This window comes from Monodon monoceros, unplaced genomic scaffold (assembly GCF_005190385.1).
Source record: "Monodon monoceros isolate NGI ecotype Baffin Bay Population unplaced genomic scaffold, NGI_Narwhal_1 Super_Scaffold_20, whole genome shotgun sequence".
Lineage (NCBI taxonomy): Eukaryota > Metazoa > Chordata > Mammalia > Artiodactyla > Monodontidae > Monodon > Monodon monoceros.
The window spans coordinates 50,667,460-50,681,575 of record NW_021703777.1 but is presented as its reverse complement, the minus strand read 5'-3'; the positions used below and the strand labels follow the sequence as shown (position 1 = coordinate 50,681,575).

The 14,116-nt window shown below is 33.9% G+C and overlaps 1 protein-coding gene across 1 annotated transcript; it reads right to left on the bottom strand.

Annotated features, from left to right (window-relative positions):
- Window positions 1-3,831: 3,831 nt before the first annotated feature.
- On the bottom strand, window positions 3,832-12,296 carry CSN2 (casein beta). The gene is made up of 9 exons (XM_029235456.1): window positions 12,204-12,296; window positions 9,477-9,539; window positions 8,711-8,737; window positions 8,577-8,603; window positions 7,520-7,543; window positions 7,382-7,423; window positions 5,515-6,012; window positions 4,877-4,918; window positions 3,832-4,153 (listed from the first exon to the last, which is right to left on the bottom strand). Exons 1-8 carry the CDS (start codon window positions 12,294-12,296, stop codon window positions 4,913-4,915), a joined length of 780 nt encoding a protein of 259 aa, XP_029091289.1. The 3' UTR covers window positions 3,832-4,153; window positions 4,877-4,912.
- Window positions 12,297-14,116: the final 1,820 nt, after the last annotated feature.

The window sequence follows — 14,116 nt, the reverse complement described above, 5'->3', positions numbered from 1 at the left end:
GGCTATCTTTCCTCTGTGTATATCTGTGTATGTCTCTGTCCAAATTTCCCTTTTCTTATAAGAACCACAGTCATTGGATTTAGGTCCCATACTCTAATCCAGTATGACCTTATCTTAACTTGATTACACCTACAAACAACCTATTTCCAAAAAAGGTCACATTCACAGGTACCAGGGCTTAGGACTTGAACATAACTTTTGAGGGGAAAAAGTTCCATACACTATAGTCACTGATACAGAAAATTCAATATTTTTGTAGTATAGTTAGATCAATTTTCACATTGGTTCTCTCAAAGACTCAGGCATTTCTTTAATCTAACTTGTACTTATTAAAGAGAAAATACATTCTGTCATGTTAAAGTATTTCTTTAAATTCTATATCAACTTTGTTACAATATTTTATGTTTATTCATTTTGTGTTTATATAATAAACATTTATAAATGTCTACAACTTCTGCTTCTATTTAGATTGATTGTTTACTGAAATTTGTTTGGAAGCAATTATAAATTATGTATATGCCTGTACCCTATGTAAATGGAGGTAATGAAAGATGAAAGCAATGCAAGAACAACTTCACTACAAGTTGAAGGATAATCAGCAGGTGTGCTTTATCAGCACATAAGATTTTTCCAGAAAGGCTGTGCATACCGTGGGTTAATCTCAGCTGGTCTGGGTTGGCTGTATGTTTGTCTTCAGAGTTACTGACCCTTGGCCAACACTATGATACTTAATAACTGAAAGTAAATGGTATTCTGTAACCATATGTCTGTGAGTTGCTTCCAGCAGGATATATCAGCCTGTCAACATTGTTTAGTAATAGTTGAATATGGTTTGCACAAGATTTCAGTGGAATCTAGGAGTGGAGGAGCAAATTGGGGTTTGGCTTTCAATGGTTAAAACTAGTCATGTAACTAGAATATGCCTGCATGACTAGCTTATTGTAAGAGATCCTCACAACAAATATGTTTGAGCTTCCGGGTATTGAGGTACTTTGCACACCCTCGATTATGGTTTAACATGTGAATATGAAACATATCTTTTGCTACCAAGCAGTGGAAGGATAAATAAAGTTTGCTTCTTAGGTTTCAGTGCATACCCTTCTCCTGTTGTTGTACTCTATCTTCTGCCTGTAATAAAGCTGTTCTATTAATATAAACTGTTTGGGTCCTCTGAATTGTTTTAGCTATTAAAAATGGAAGGTGATTATTGTGTAATGAACACCTCTGAATAATATACAGAAAATAAAAGAAGGGAGAATTAATGTGCAAGTTCTCTCTTACCTCCTGCTTCTCATTTTAAAAATTTCAGCCCAGTGGGGGCTAAAACTATGCGTTTCACAGCAGCATTAACCAACTATTCCACAGCTTCTGAGGAAACCAGGTTTTATGCCCTAGAATGTAATTACATTCAAGTCCAAAAGCAAAGAATTGATTCTGCATTGGTGAGGCCCCAACCACAGGGAAAAGGAAGAAGGTAGGCAATGTACTGAGTGCCCACATCTAAATGAATTACCACAGAGTACTCATCTTCCAGGCTAAGGGAAAGAATTTCACTAATACCTGAGAGCACTTTCTCACATTCCCTATCAAGTTCTACCTTCCCTCAGATAACCAATAGTCTAGTTTATCTCATCAGATATTAATTGCTCATAGATTCTAATAAATTCTATTTATGGAGTTGTACATTCCACTATATTTTGTGTCCAGTTACTGTCATTCAGTGTTATTTATATAAAATTCATCCACGTTGTTTTGTGTGACAGTAACTCATTCATGTTAATTACAGTATAATATCCCTTTGCATTGTATACCACAATTTATTTATACAAAATACTGTTAATTCACACACGTTGATTTTAGTTTGGGATATTAATAATAACGTTGCTAAGAATATTGGTTAAATGTTTTAGAGCATATATGTGTATATGTATAAATGTCTTTAGAGCAAACATATATAAATATATTATATATATATATATATATATATATTTATTTATTTATTTTGGTTATATACCTAAGAGTGAAATTGCTAGTCATAAGATAAGCAGATGTTTATCTTCGACAAAGACTAATGCAGGTTTCCAAGTTGCTTGTACCAGTTAACATTTATTTTAGCTCTGCTTTTCATTCCTTTCGTTTGTTTGTTTTTGCAAATATTTGGTATTACCAATTCTTTTCATTTCAGTCATTCTGGTGGTTGTGTCATGATATTATTCAGTATATTTAATTTGCATTTTTTTCTGAGGACTAATGATGTTGAGCACTTTTTCATATATTTATTGACCATTAAGATAACCTCTTTTGGTGAAGTGCCTATTCAGGTCTATTGCCTACATACTATTACATCAGTTGCCCTTGTTATTGAAATATGCCCAATTAAATTTTGAGCAAGTTGGGGACTGGATTCAGACAAAAAATTGTGCTTAGCCATATCACATTTGGGATATTAATTAGGTACTCAGATGTGGAGGCAAAGAATGCAGTTGCGTACGTGAGTTTGGGGTTCAGAAAAGAAGTAAGTTTGGAGACATACATGTGGAAGCTCTGAGCTCATGAATGGACTTAAAGCCTTGGAACTGAACAACATCAACAAAAGTAAGGCTAACTTCTAGGGTAGTCCAACCCTTAAAGTTTTGAAAAAGGAGAAAATGCCAAAAGGGAGACTGCAAACAAGTGGCTAGTGAGTTAAGAGAGAAACCAAGGGCTTATCAGGTTTAGGATTTCAAACAAAAAGAAGTGTGATATTTCAAAAAAGAAGGGATAGTCAACTCTACGAAATAGCACTGAGAGGCTGGGTAAAATGAACACAGATTAGTAAGATAAAAGTTATTGGTAATCTTCAAAAAAGTGGTTTCCATAGGAATAAAATCTTGATTGGAGCAAGCTAATGAGAGAATAACAAGTGAAAAAATGGACACAGCAGTTTGGATACTTCTTTTATGATAGTTGTCATAGAGTAACCGAAGAACTGTCGAGGATGGAATTTTTCTTTAAAAATAGGAGATATTATGCCTAAGTACAGCTTGGACTTGATCCTGTGGTGAGGAACACATTGAGGATGCAGGAAAGATGAAATTAGACAAGTCACTGTGTAAACTCAAGGGGATGGAATTGTGTATAAAAATGTAGGATTTGGTAGACAGATAATTCATCATGATGAAATAATTACTCCACAGACAGAGACAATGGATATCAGAGCTTCACATAAGTCTGCTCTCTTGTGCATTAATTGCTAAAATCACATAACTCAGCTCATTCTGATTGTGATACTGGCTCTTGCTGCTCTGGTGTAAGTGAAGTCAGGAACATGGGGCAACCAGGAACACCTATCATGTACCGTGTAGTGCACTATTCACATTACAACTTCAATAAAACCCCTTAAATTGACTATTTTATAGATGTAGAAATGGAACCTCTTAGAGACTAACATGCAGCACCACTTAGCTACCATGTTATAGAGCTGTGATTCAGATATCACATTTGAAGCTTTTTTTTTCCTATTTATTAGGTCATAAATAAGTTAGGTCATAAATTCCTAATTTATGACCATAAAATTTAACAGCTAATGTTGAATACTTCTGAGAGTGAAAGGCACAAGTGTAATAGTTCAACTGAGATAATAGGTATAAACCAAGACTTTCTAGAGTATATGCAGCATATGATCACCCTATCTTTTCCTCCACCTTTTGATATCCTCTGGTATTCAATTCAAAGCATTCTATTCAATTTCAATTTTTCCATGGCTATTTTTAATGCCAATAATAACTTTAAGTTAAAAATAAAGAGGCCAATTACATCTGAAAAATTATAATAAAGACAGGAAAGCTTAAATATGCCAAAGGATTAATTTATTGAAATGACTGGTTAGGAAAAAGATTCTTAAAGAAATAATAAACACAAATCCAGAAATTATTTTTATACATATTTTTGATATGTTTATGATATTTCCCACTTAAAGTTGAAATTTTGTTGAATTAAACTTTTGAAAATATAGAGTTTATAAGTCAAATTCAAATTAAGATGAATGCCATATAAAGCATAAAATAAATAAAGGAATAATTTTCATATTTTTCCATGTTGATTCATTTAAAAACTATTTTGGTAGCATGATGCAAGGATTGAAAAGTTGCCACATTTCCAGTCGCAGTCAATTCTGTGGAATAGAGAACAAATATAGAATTAGTTATATGGTATAACTCTTCATCTCTCCCCATTTGTAATTTTGGTGGGACTAATTCATAAGAGAAATTTTATTACAAATGCACCATGTTGTGCCCTATCTTGGAGGCATATAAAAGTTCCTCTAGGACCAAATATCAGCTCACTTGGAATTGTTTTATGTCTACTGGATCATGATCACAAGAGTATTCGCATCTTAAGAATCTCAAAACTATATTCTATTCCCTTTTTAAGCCTTATGTCTGGACTAAGAAACTGTATTTTTACTCATAAATTAAAAGACAATATATAAATTTTAACTGATAACTAATTGAAGTTCATAAAGCCTAAGTTAGAAATGTGAATGCAGTTGATCCTTAGAATAAGCTCTAACATATTTACATAAAAGTAGAAGAAATTATTTTCAGTTTTTCCTAAAAATGATGATAATCAAGCATAAGGATATAGGCAATTGAAAGAAAAATAATCAAATCTGTCAACAGCACATACATACAATTTTGAATTATTTGAAATATAAAAGATACAAAATTTCAGGTGCATAATTAATAGTCAGTCATTGAGAATAAATTGATAATTAATAATTAAGTTGGTATATTGATGGAAGTTGGCACTATTTGGGGCTTATCCAGGAAAATGAAATGTAATAAGATATTAACTATAAAAATGATCAGTCTATCTCCAAACTCCTAAAGCTTACCAAAAGTGAAGAGGGGGCATTAATTTTGAAATCGTCTTAGACCTTAACAATTAAAAAATAAATGAATAAATATACAATTCACCTTTTGGCAAGAACACTTTCCCTAAGAATTTCATGAGTATTGAAATAAACACCTCAGTATTTTGCCCTCATATGCTCATATATCAAAAACAAGATGTGAAATGAGGCATGTGGGGAAATAATTGTGCACAAGCAAAACTTCAAAATTGTAGAAAACAACAAACTTTCTTAGGTTTGTTATTCCCAACCAAATGAGGTTATCAAATTTAATTCTGGCTTTAGTACACCTTAATCCTCTTTATCTAAATTATCAACAGACCAGTTAAATCATAGTCCCTGAAATTATTTCTTCCCAATATTCAGTTTCTTCTACATAGAAAGAACAATTATATCAGAATCTCCATGGGTAAGCCTAGACATTGAGATTTAGGTGTGTGTGTGTGGGAAGTTCTCCAGGTTATTCTATTTGTAGCTAGTGTTGAGAACCACTGATCTAAACTATACGCATTTTGGAACCATTCATTATTCATTTTTTCTTTTATTCTAGAGCTTTCAATGACTCTAACATCATAGAAACATCATGAGTGAAACAGCACAATTAGTAAATTTGGACTTACAATAACAGGGTAGAGCCCCCGGATAGGACCAAGTACAGGCTCCTGGTACAGCAGAAGGGCCTGGATGGGCATATCTCTCTGTAGGTAGGGCACCACTTGCTGGGGAATAGGCAGGACTTTGGGCTGAGAAAGGGACTGCAGTGGCTGAGGAGGAAACATGGGGGTAGGAGGAAGACGATGGGGAGGCTGGTGCATCAAGGACTGGAGCAGAGGCAGAGGAAGGTGCAGATTTTCAAGATCAGTGAGAGTCAGGCTCTGGCTTTCAATAAAGGGCTCTACTGGAGATTTAGGGAAGCGCATTTCTTTATGCTTAGGAAGGATAGTCTCCTTAGCTTTGGAGACTTCCATTATTTCAGGCTGAGGGAAAGGCACCACCACAGGGGGCTGAGCAAGAGGCAGGATGTTTTGTGGAAGGATAGGGTAAGGGATTGGCCCAGTGTAGGAATAGACTAGAGGCTGTGGCTGGGAAAAGTGGTGGATTTTATCCTGGCGTTCATCCTGGAAAGAAGGAAAAATAGTCTTTGCGTCTGTAATTCAGTTATAATTGTCATTCATGATGAATTAGCCTCCTCTCTTTTGAACAATAATTCAGGGAAAAGAGAGAAAGAAAATCTTTCCCTTACTTTGGTTAAGAAATTATTTGGGGTCCTGTGAAGATTAATGAGTAAAATGCCCACTAAGGGATTTCTCATTAAGCCACTTCCTTCATAGGTGAACCCACAGAGCCCAAAGAAATCAATGTTTGGAGATTTCAAGACTTGTTTCACCTTTTCCTGAGTTGCCTGCAGAGCTGTAGCTATATACTTTGGTCTTCAGAGGGTACAGAGTTTTCAACAATGTGTTGATAATAGTCAAAATTGTTTTCATATAATGAATGAAGATCTATTTTAAAAAGACTTAAAGGGATAACTCCAAGGTTTATTTTTTTTGTTTTAATGAAAAGTAAGTCTTAGTTTGTTTTTTTAATTCAAGGAATTATTTAACAACAGCAAACTTCTAGCACTACTTCCCTTGGTAGAAGGTGGTAATCTTGAGTCTTTAAAGAGGCATCAATTTGTAAATTCATTTTGATTTAGCAAATATTTGGTGTAAGTTCCAGACAATCTAACTTCATTAGTAAAACAGGAAAGCTTAAATATCACAATAGAGTAATTATGTTACCACAAAAGTAATTTATTTACAGAATTTTATGTTGTTCCCAATCCTTATTTTTAAGCAAGCTCTGCTATTTAATAACTATGTGATATTGCCACGCAACTGTGTACTCAATTGTTCTGTACCTCACTTCTCTCATCTGTGTAATGGAAATACTTTTAGGAACTTCACACATTCATAAATGTGAGTATAAAAGCTACAGAATGCTAATGTAAAATCACTGAATATTCACTGTGTGCCAGCTCATCAATCCTGGGGATTTATGAATATTCTCAATTTACAGGTGAAGAAATTGAGGTACAGATAAACTTGGAGCCAAGGTTATACAGCTGATAAATGATCAAATTAGGATTTTTGCCACACTGCTTCCCTCCTCTTTTTCCTCACCATACCCATCTTGAGAATAAGGGGATCACAGTCCCCTATCCAGAAATGTTCCTACCAATGTGCACTCTTTGAATACAGGTATACTATTAGTAAAATGAATAAACTAATAGTTATTCTTAGGTATTTATTCTAAATTCTGGAAGCTAATTATGTTTAAAAATGTGTTTAAGTCTTTAAAAATATTTTCACCTTCTCAAAGTTTAATTTCTTCCACTGATGTTTATATTATTACCATTCTTTAGACTGAACATAATTATTATAAGTATGTTTTCATGTATTATGTTTCATTATAATTTTCAAAATATACTAATCATGAAAAAATTACCTCTGTTTGCTGCTGTTCCTCATGTTTAAACTTCTCAATTTTCTGCTAAAAAACAATTACACATAAAGAATTGTTATTATTTGTAAAAACCAAACAGGAAATTTTGAAAATATGTACATTTAAATATAATGGTTTTACCTCATTGATGTGCGTAACAGATTCCTTTGGAAGAAAAAAATAAAATCACGTTTAGTTTTAATGAACTATTCTTAGTTGTCAACATACATCAGAAAATGAAGACATTTAATAGGTTAATGTAGACATATTGTTTGATAATATCATTATTTTAATTGCTGAAACTTTATGTTACACTATTCTGAATAAATCTGTGTATAAAAGAACAGATGATGCAGTCAAGAAAGAAAAGAAAATTAGTGAGCATAATACCAAAAGAGGCATTTAACAGAAGTTAATTTCTCTTTATCACCCTGCTCCCTTCTTATGACAACAAATGATCTCTAATACCCTCATCTAGTTCTAGAAGAATAGTCATTGAATATATATGATAATAACCATTGATGCATTTGTTAATCATTCTTAGTTCCCTAGTTATGTTTAGGCTTCAAATGAATTGTAAGAAATACATACCCTCCCCTAAGGACCTTATAACCTTTGCAAAGAGACAAAGTATATTGATGTACCATTTAACTAAAAGGTGATAACAGACCCAAAAAAGAGTGGTGCAAGCATTAATATCTACATGACTCCCCCAGGCAGATTTAGGACTACACTAATTCTCACTGCCTCTTATTTACTACATTGTTATTACAATAACAAAATATGTCCATTTGCATGTCTCTCCACTCTTTACTAAGGGCATCCCTCTTTCCAGTTTGTACCACAGCTCCTAGTCAAAGTCTGATACAGAAAGTGCTCAATAAATGTCAAAACAGGGAAAGAGGTTAACATAGAGTTCAAGATAGAAAAGAGGACTGTATGTATAGTTCATCAAAAAAAAAAAAAAAAGAAAGGCACAGTGACACAATTTAAGTAGCAGACAAACTTAGAAACTGCTAGAATACTAAATCTTCTAGACATTTATTCTGTCTTTAAACATATACAGTGGAAATTTACATTAGTTACCTGTCAGAACATAGCTACATTGGCTTGACTGCCCTAATGTAATACAAAAAGAAAGTACAGTATTTTTTTGTTCTAAATTTGGGAAATTGCCTCCGAATGAAGGTTGTCTTACCTCACTGCTTGAAAGGCTTTTCACAGTCTGTAAAGGAAAAAAGAAATCAATAATCAAGTGAGTCTTCTACTAGATCATCAGAAAGTGTTATTACTTTATGGTTGGAAATTTTTCTCTGAAGAAAAATATCTTACCTCACCGGATACAATGAGTTCTTCTTTCTATAGAGAAAAAACAACACCATTTTAGTTCCCATAGCTAACCCATTATTAAACATTTTTCCTACCTAATTTTTACCTTCCTTATGGAGAGCTATTTCACAAATTTGAGAAATAAAAAATGTTATATGTCTTTTGAGAGACTTGTAATTGCTTTTACGGCTTTCAAATTTAGTGCCTTTTTATTGGTAGATTTTTATTTTACCTTAATGAAGAGTCTTTTTTATGGGTAACAGAAAAGGAGTTATTTTAATTTGTATTGAACACTTTTTTATTATGATTATGAATATGTTTATGATTATTCATCTTCTGGAGTACCATCCTCTGTTGAATATACACAGGTAGGAATCAGCCCAGTTCCCTAGAGTAAGAGATATGTATATTTCATCACTGGAATAAGATATATTTATCAAGATTGCACATGCATGCAATTGTATTTGTGCAATATTACTCATGTTTTTGTTCTTATGTGTGTTTCTTCTTGTTTGTCTGCTGCTTATTGGTCTGTTTGCTTTTCCTTTAGGTACTGGTGGCACAATACTGTAGAAGAATTTGACCCAGATTTGTGGTCCTATAGGATTCTGTTGAGATAGTGAGTGAATGTAAATGATTTTCTTAGAAGTCAAAAAAAAATCTGAGATCCTGCATTATTTATACATTTAAAATGTTGGTAATACTACATTCTGCAAATAGGCAGATAGTACTATTTCTTAGTTATTTCAAGATATTTTTCTGTACTTACCTCTCTTGCAAGGGCAAGAGCCAACAAGCAGGCAAGGATGAGGACCTTCATGGCTATTAAGTCCTGTGAATGGGGAAATGAGGAAATGGTATATTACTTGTCAATCTAAGGCATTTTATTATTTAGGTAGGATTACTTTCCTTTAAAAGAAACCAAAGATAATGTAAAACAAAAATGTCTGGGGACTTCCCTGGTGGTCCCGTGGTTAAGATTCCATGCTTCCACTGCAGGGGGTGTGGTTCAATCCCTGGTTGGTGAATTAGGATGCTGCATGCCACATGGCATGGCCAAAAAAAGAAAAAAAAAAGAAGAAAATGTCTGTATTGTAGAAAAAATACTAATAGAAGTTTTATCATATGACCAAGGTCAAAATCTACTATGGCTCCTTAATCTTACATACCAAGTTTATATTTCATTGCCAGCCATTCAGATATTTTCAGCTAACAGCCCTATCCTACTTTATTCGTTTTCATCTCATTCACGGTACTTATGAGGGCTTTTTAGAAAGACAGAAAAAAAGTTACAAATATTTACAGAAAGATTAATTAGTTGATTCATTTATTCAAAAATATTTATTTAGGGGCTTCCCTGGTGGTGCAGTGGTTAAGAATTCGCCTGCCAATGCAGGGGAGATGGGTTCGAGCCCTGACCCGGGAAGATCCCACATGCCACGGAGCAACTAAGCCCATGCACCACAACTACCGAACCTGCGCTCTAGACCTGCGAGCCACAACTACTGAGCCCACGTACCACAACTACTGAAGCCCACACGCCTAGAGCCTATGGTCCACAACAAGAGAGGCCACCACAATGAGAAGCCTACGCACTGCAACAAAGACCCAATGCAGCCAAAAATAAATAAAAATAAAATTTTAAAAAATATATATTTATTTAGCACCTTTTATTGTCGGACACTGCTTAGGTGCTGGGATTTTAGCAGTGAGCAAAATATTAAGGTCTCAGTCCTGTTGGAGCTTCAGTTCTATTGAGAGGCAACTGATCAAAGAAAATGTATACAAAGAAGAAGATCATATTTTATTTTTATATTATTCATATCTTATTCATATCTTTATTTCCAATAAGACCACCATTTTCATTTTAGCATTTCTTTTATTTGCTCCACTTATCCAGACATTTTCTTGGACTGATTGGACTATCTCTTCTCTATGTATATCCACCTCTCAGTCTTCATCCCCACATGCCTAATGCCATCTCTTCTCATTTGTCACACATAATTTTAGAGATCATACACTCTGTTTATTTTCTCTCCATAAAAATGTGTACTTATCCCTTGATGATTTACCAAGGTGTCAGGTTCTTTGGTCCAATCCCCACTCTAGGCTACTTCTCCTTGGAGCATAACATAAAATAGGTTATCACTTTTCACCAAAATGTACTAAATGGTTGGTCTTGTTGCATTTCTATAAGTTCTTGTAAAAAATAATGTTTGTGTCACCAATATCCCTTGACACACAATCTTCAATCCCAGATTTTCAAACTAAATTAAGAAATTTTTTTCTAGATTTTTCTCATGGGTGCTAATTCTATATTAGTTTTACTTTACCTAACACTTCTATCAATTTCTAAATAACTTTTTATTGTCATGACTCAAAAAAAGAGTATGGTACTATACTAGAATTCATTACAAGTAGGGAGAATATTATTACATTTTCTTTATTTTATAATTAGCATTTTATATACAGATTTTCAAGCAAGAATTTTATTATTGACTAATATACTTTGAGCTATTCTTTCTTTCAGATCATATATTTCCTTAATTTTTGTTTCCTGGTCATCTCTGTCAGATCTAGAATTTTTGTACAAAGTAAAACACTTTGTTTCTTTTTAACTTAATTCTGTGTTTCATGTATCTATTTTAATATTTTTAAATAGTATAAACTAAATGATAAACTGGGAATTTGGATGTTCTAAACAATTTTGATAAATACACTCTTCTTCTAAAAATATTGTCCATTTCTTGACTACTCTATTTCTTGACTCAGTATGCTACTTCTATAAACTATTTGTTGGCTAACACTTTCTCAGTGAAGAACCTAGGGGTAAGATGGGAATAAAGACACAGACCTACTAGAGAATGGACTTGAGGATATGTGGAGGGGGAAGGGTAAGCTGTGACAAAGTGAGAGAGTGGCATGGACATATATACAATACCAAACATAAAATAGATAGCTAGTGGGAAGCAGCCACATAGCACAGGGAGATCAGCTTGGTGCTTTGTGATCTCCTAGAGGGGTGGGATAGAGAGGGTGGGAGGGAGGGAGACGCAAGAGGGAAGAGATATGGGAACATATGTATATGTATAGCTGATTCACTTTGTTATAAAGCAGAAACTAACACAGCATTGTAAAGCAATTATACTCCAATAAAGATGTTTAAAAAAATTAAAAAATAAATAAATAAAAAATATTTACTTCAAGAAATAGATCTTTTAATATAGCCTGTTAACTAGTCATGTGCTAAAGAAAATAGCAATCACTGTTACTACATTTTGTTAGACTCAGAAAACATATGCTGTCATTATAATTTTTATCAAATCTTTATAGGTACTTCTATTTTTTTCAAGCTAAGTGCTAAAAATATTGTTAGAACTATCTTAAATACTCTAACTTTAAAGATATATTTTAAGTAATTATATTCTTTCTATATCTCAACTTAGTTTGAAATAAAGATGAGGAGAGGTTATATTGAATTATCTGAAATTCTTACCTTTTTTCTGAAGTAGAGGAAAAGAAGTGAAGAAGAAGCTGAGTGGATAATGGTCTGCTTTTGTGGCTCTTTATATACAGTATTTAATGGCATGCTAATTTTGTGGTTGAAATAAAATCAATAGTGAGTTTGAATTCCAAGAAGTCTGCATGATTAGAAAATGAATTCTTCCTATTATCTGTCCCCAGAAATTCTGGGGAGCATTTTAACAAGGGAATAATTCACAATCTGATAAAGGAAATGAAACTGTCCAGTACTTACAGACATTGGCTAGGGGACAGTGATGTTCTGGCCCAGTCCCCAAGTTATTGTAACCACAATAAAGTCTCTTAGTACTTGGTGGGTCTTCAAGATCTTAATTGTGGGGAAATCCTAATAGACACCAGAGAGACACAAGCCACACAAAGGACACAATTTCGTGCTAACCAGTATAGCTGTAGTGTTTTATGCTGTAATGCAGAAAATGACAAGCTAACAAGTCCATGACGGTAGCTTAGACCCAAAGAGGGAAGAGAGTTATAGGCTAAAAGGAAAGGAAGAATAGGGTCTTGAATATGAGAAAGAAGTCACTATAATTAAATCAAGTAGCGAATCTGGGTCATGAATTGCAAGGAGTAGGGAGTAAATGGAGATGAGAAGAGAGAAAGAGAAAGGGGTCAGATAATGATGGGCAAAGCATACAATGATCCCAATGATCCTAAGGAACGTAAATTTTATTCTCTAGATAGTGCGGATTTGTTGAAGGGTATTAAGACAGAAAGTAACATTTAGAGAATACTTCTACAAAATGAATGATAGTGGTACAAATTTATTAAAACGGGGCAGCCCAGGTTTGGCCTCATATCTTTTACAGTGAGTCAATACTTATCAGCTAGTATACATGGAAGGACAAATGTATACATGGAAGGAAGGAAGAAAGAAAATGAAAACCCAAACAGGAGGAGGGTCTTACCCAAAGTACTACAATAGAGTCTGAGCCAGACTTCAAAAGTACTTTTTAGGTGCCCATTTACAAAAGCAGTCTTCAAGTTTCTTTGCCTCTTTAGCAATTGATGTTCATAAATGTAGTTGTATTTGACACTACTCATTTTTAGAAGGTTTGTTTCTTCTATTCATTGCCTGTAATAGGTATATTCAGGGCTTCAGGACAGATAGATGCCCTTCTAAAGTAAGCACTTTAGCATAATTAATAATTTTTCTTCACAATATACTTCGCATTCATATCATGCTAGATGTGTGTGGGAGAGGAACACACCTGACTGTCATACAAGTTTTGTATTGCTTAGAAAACCCAAGTCAATGTCTGCTATGTATTTGAATTATTCAGCTAATCTTCATTTTAAGACTGTTCATAGGGAGCCAGGAGGAAGCCATGGAAAGAAATGATGAAATGACTTCAGTGTCATAGGTATAACTAAAAAAGGCCTTGGCTGCTCCATGTGCCTTTATGTGTTAGCTCTTGGTTGCCAAGGCCACAGCCAAAAAAGTGTGATTTCTGAGAAAAGGAATACAAAAGCAAGCATGCCCTACCCATTCAACACTTCCTTTTTATTTTCTCAGCAAGATAGTTTACATATTGTGCAATAAACACAGCATTGCCTTATGACTGTCTCTCACCAAGTTTGAATTATATTAATTGTTATAGTTATGGACTCAATTGGGTCAGAAAAGTAGGTTAAAACCTTGATCAAGGAAATCACTAACAATACACTAGAGAAAGGAGCTTGTCCAAGGGAAAATTAAAAAGACTGAGATTTAAGATGACATCAGGTGCCACTGGCCAGGTAAGCTTCAGAACACAAAGACCAATAAGAAGCAAAGTGCCATGTGGGCAACTCAAGCTTTTGCAATGTATAACTTAAGAGTTACCATTTTTATAAGGCAAAATGAGAATTTCATACAGGGAAATTTTA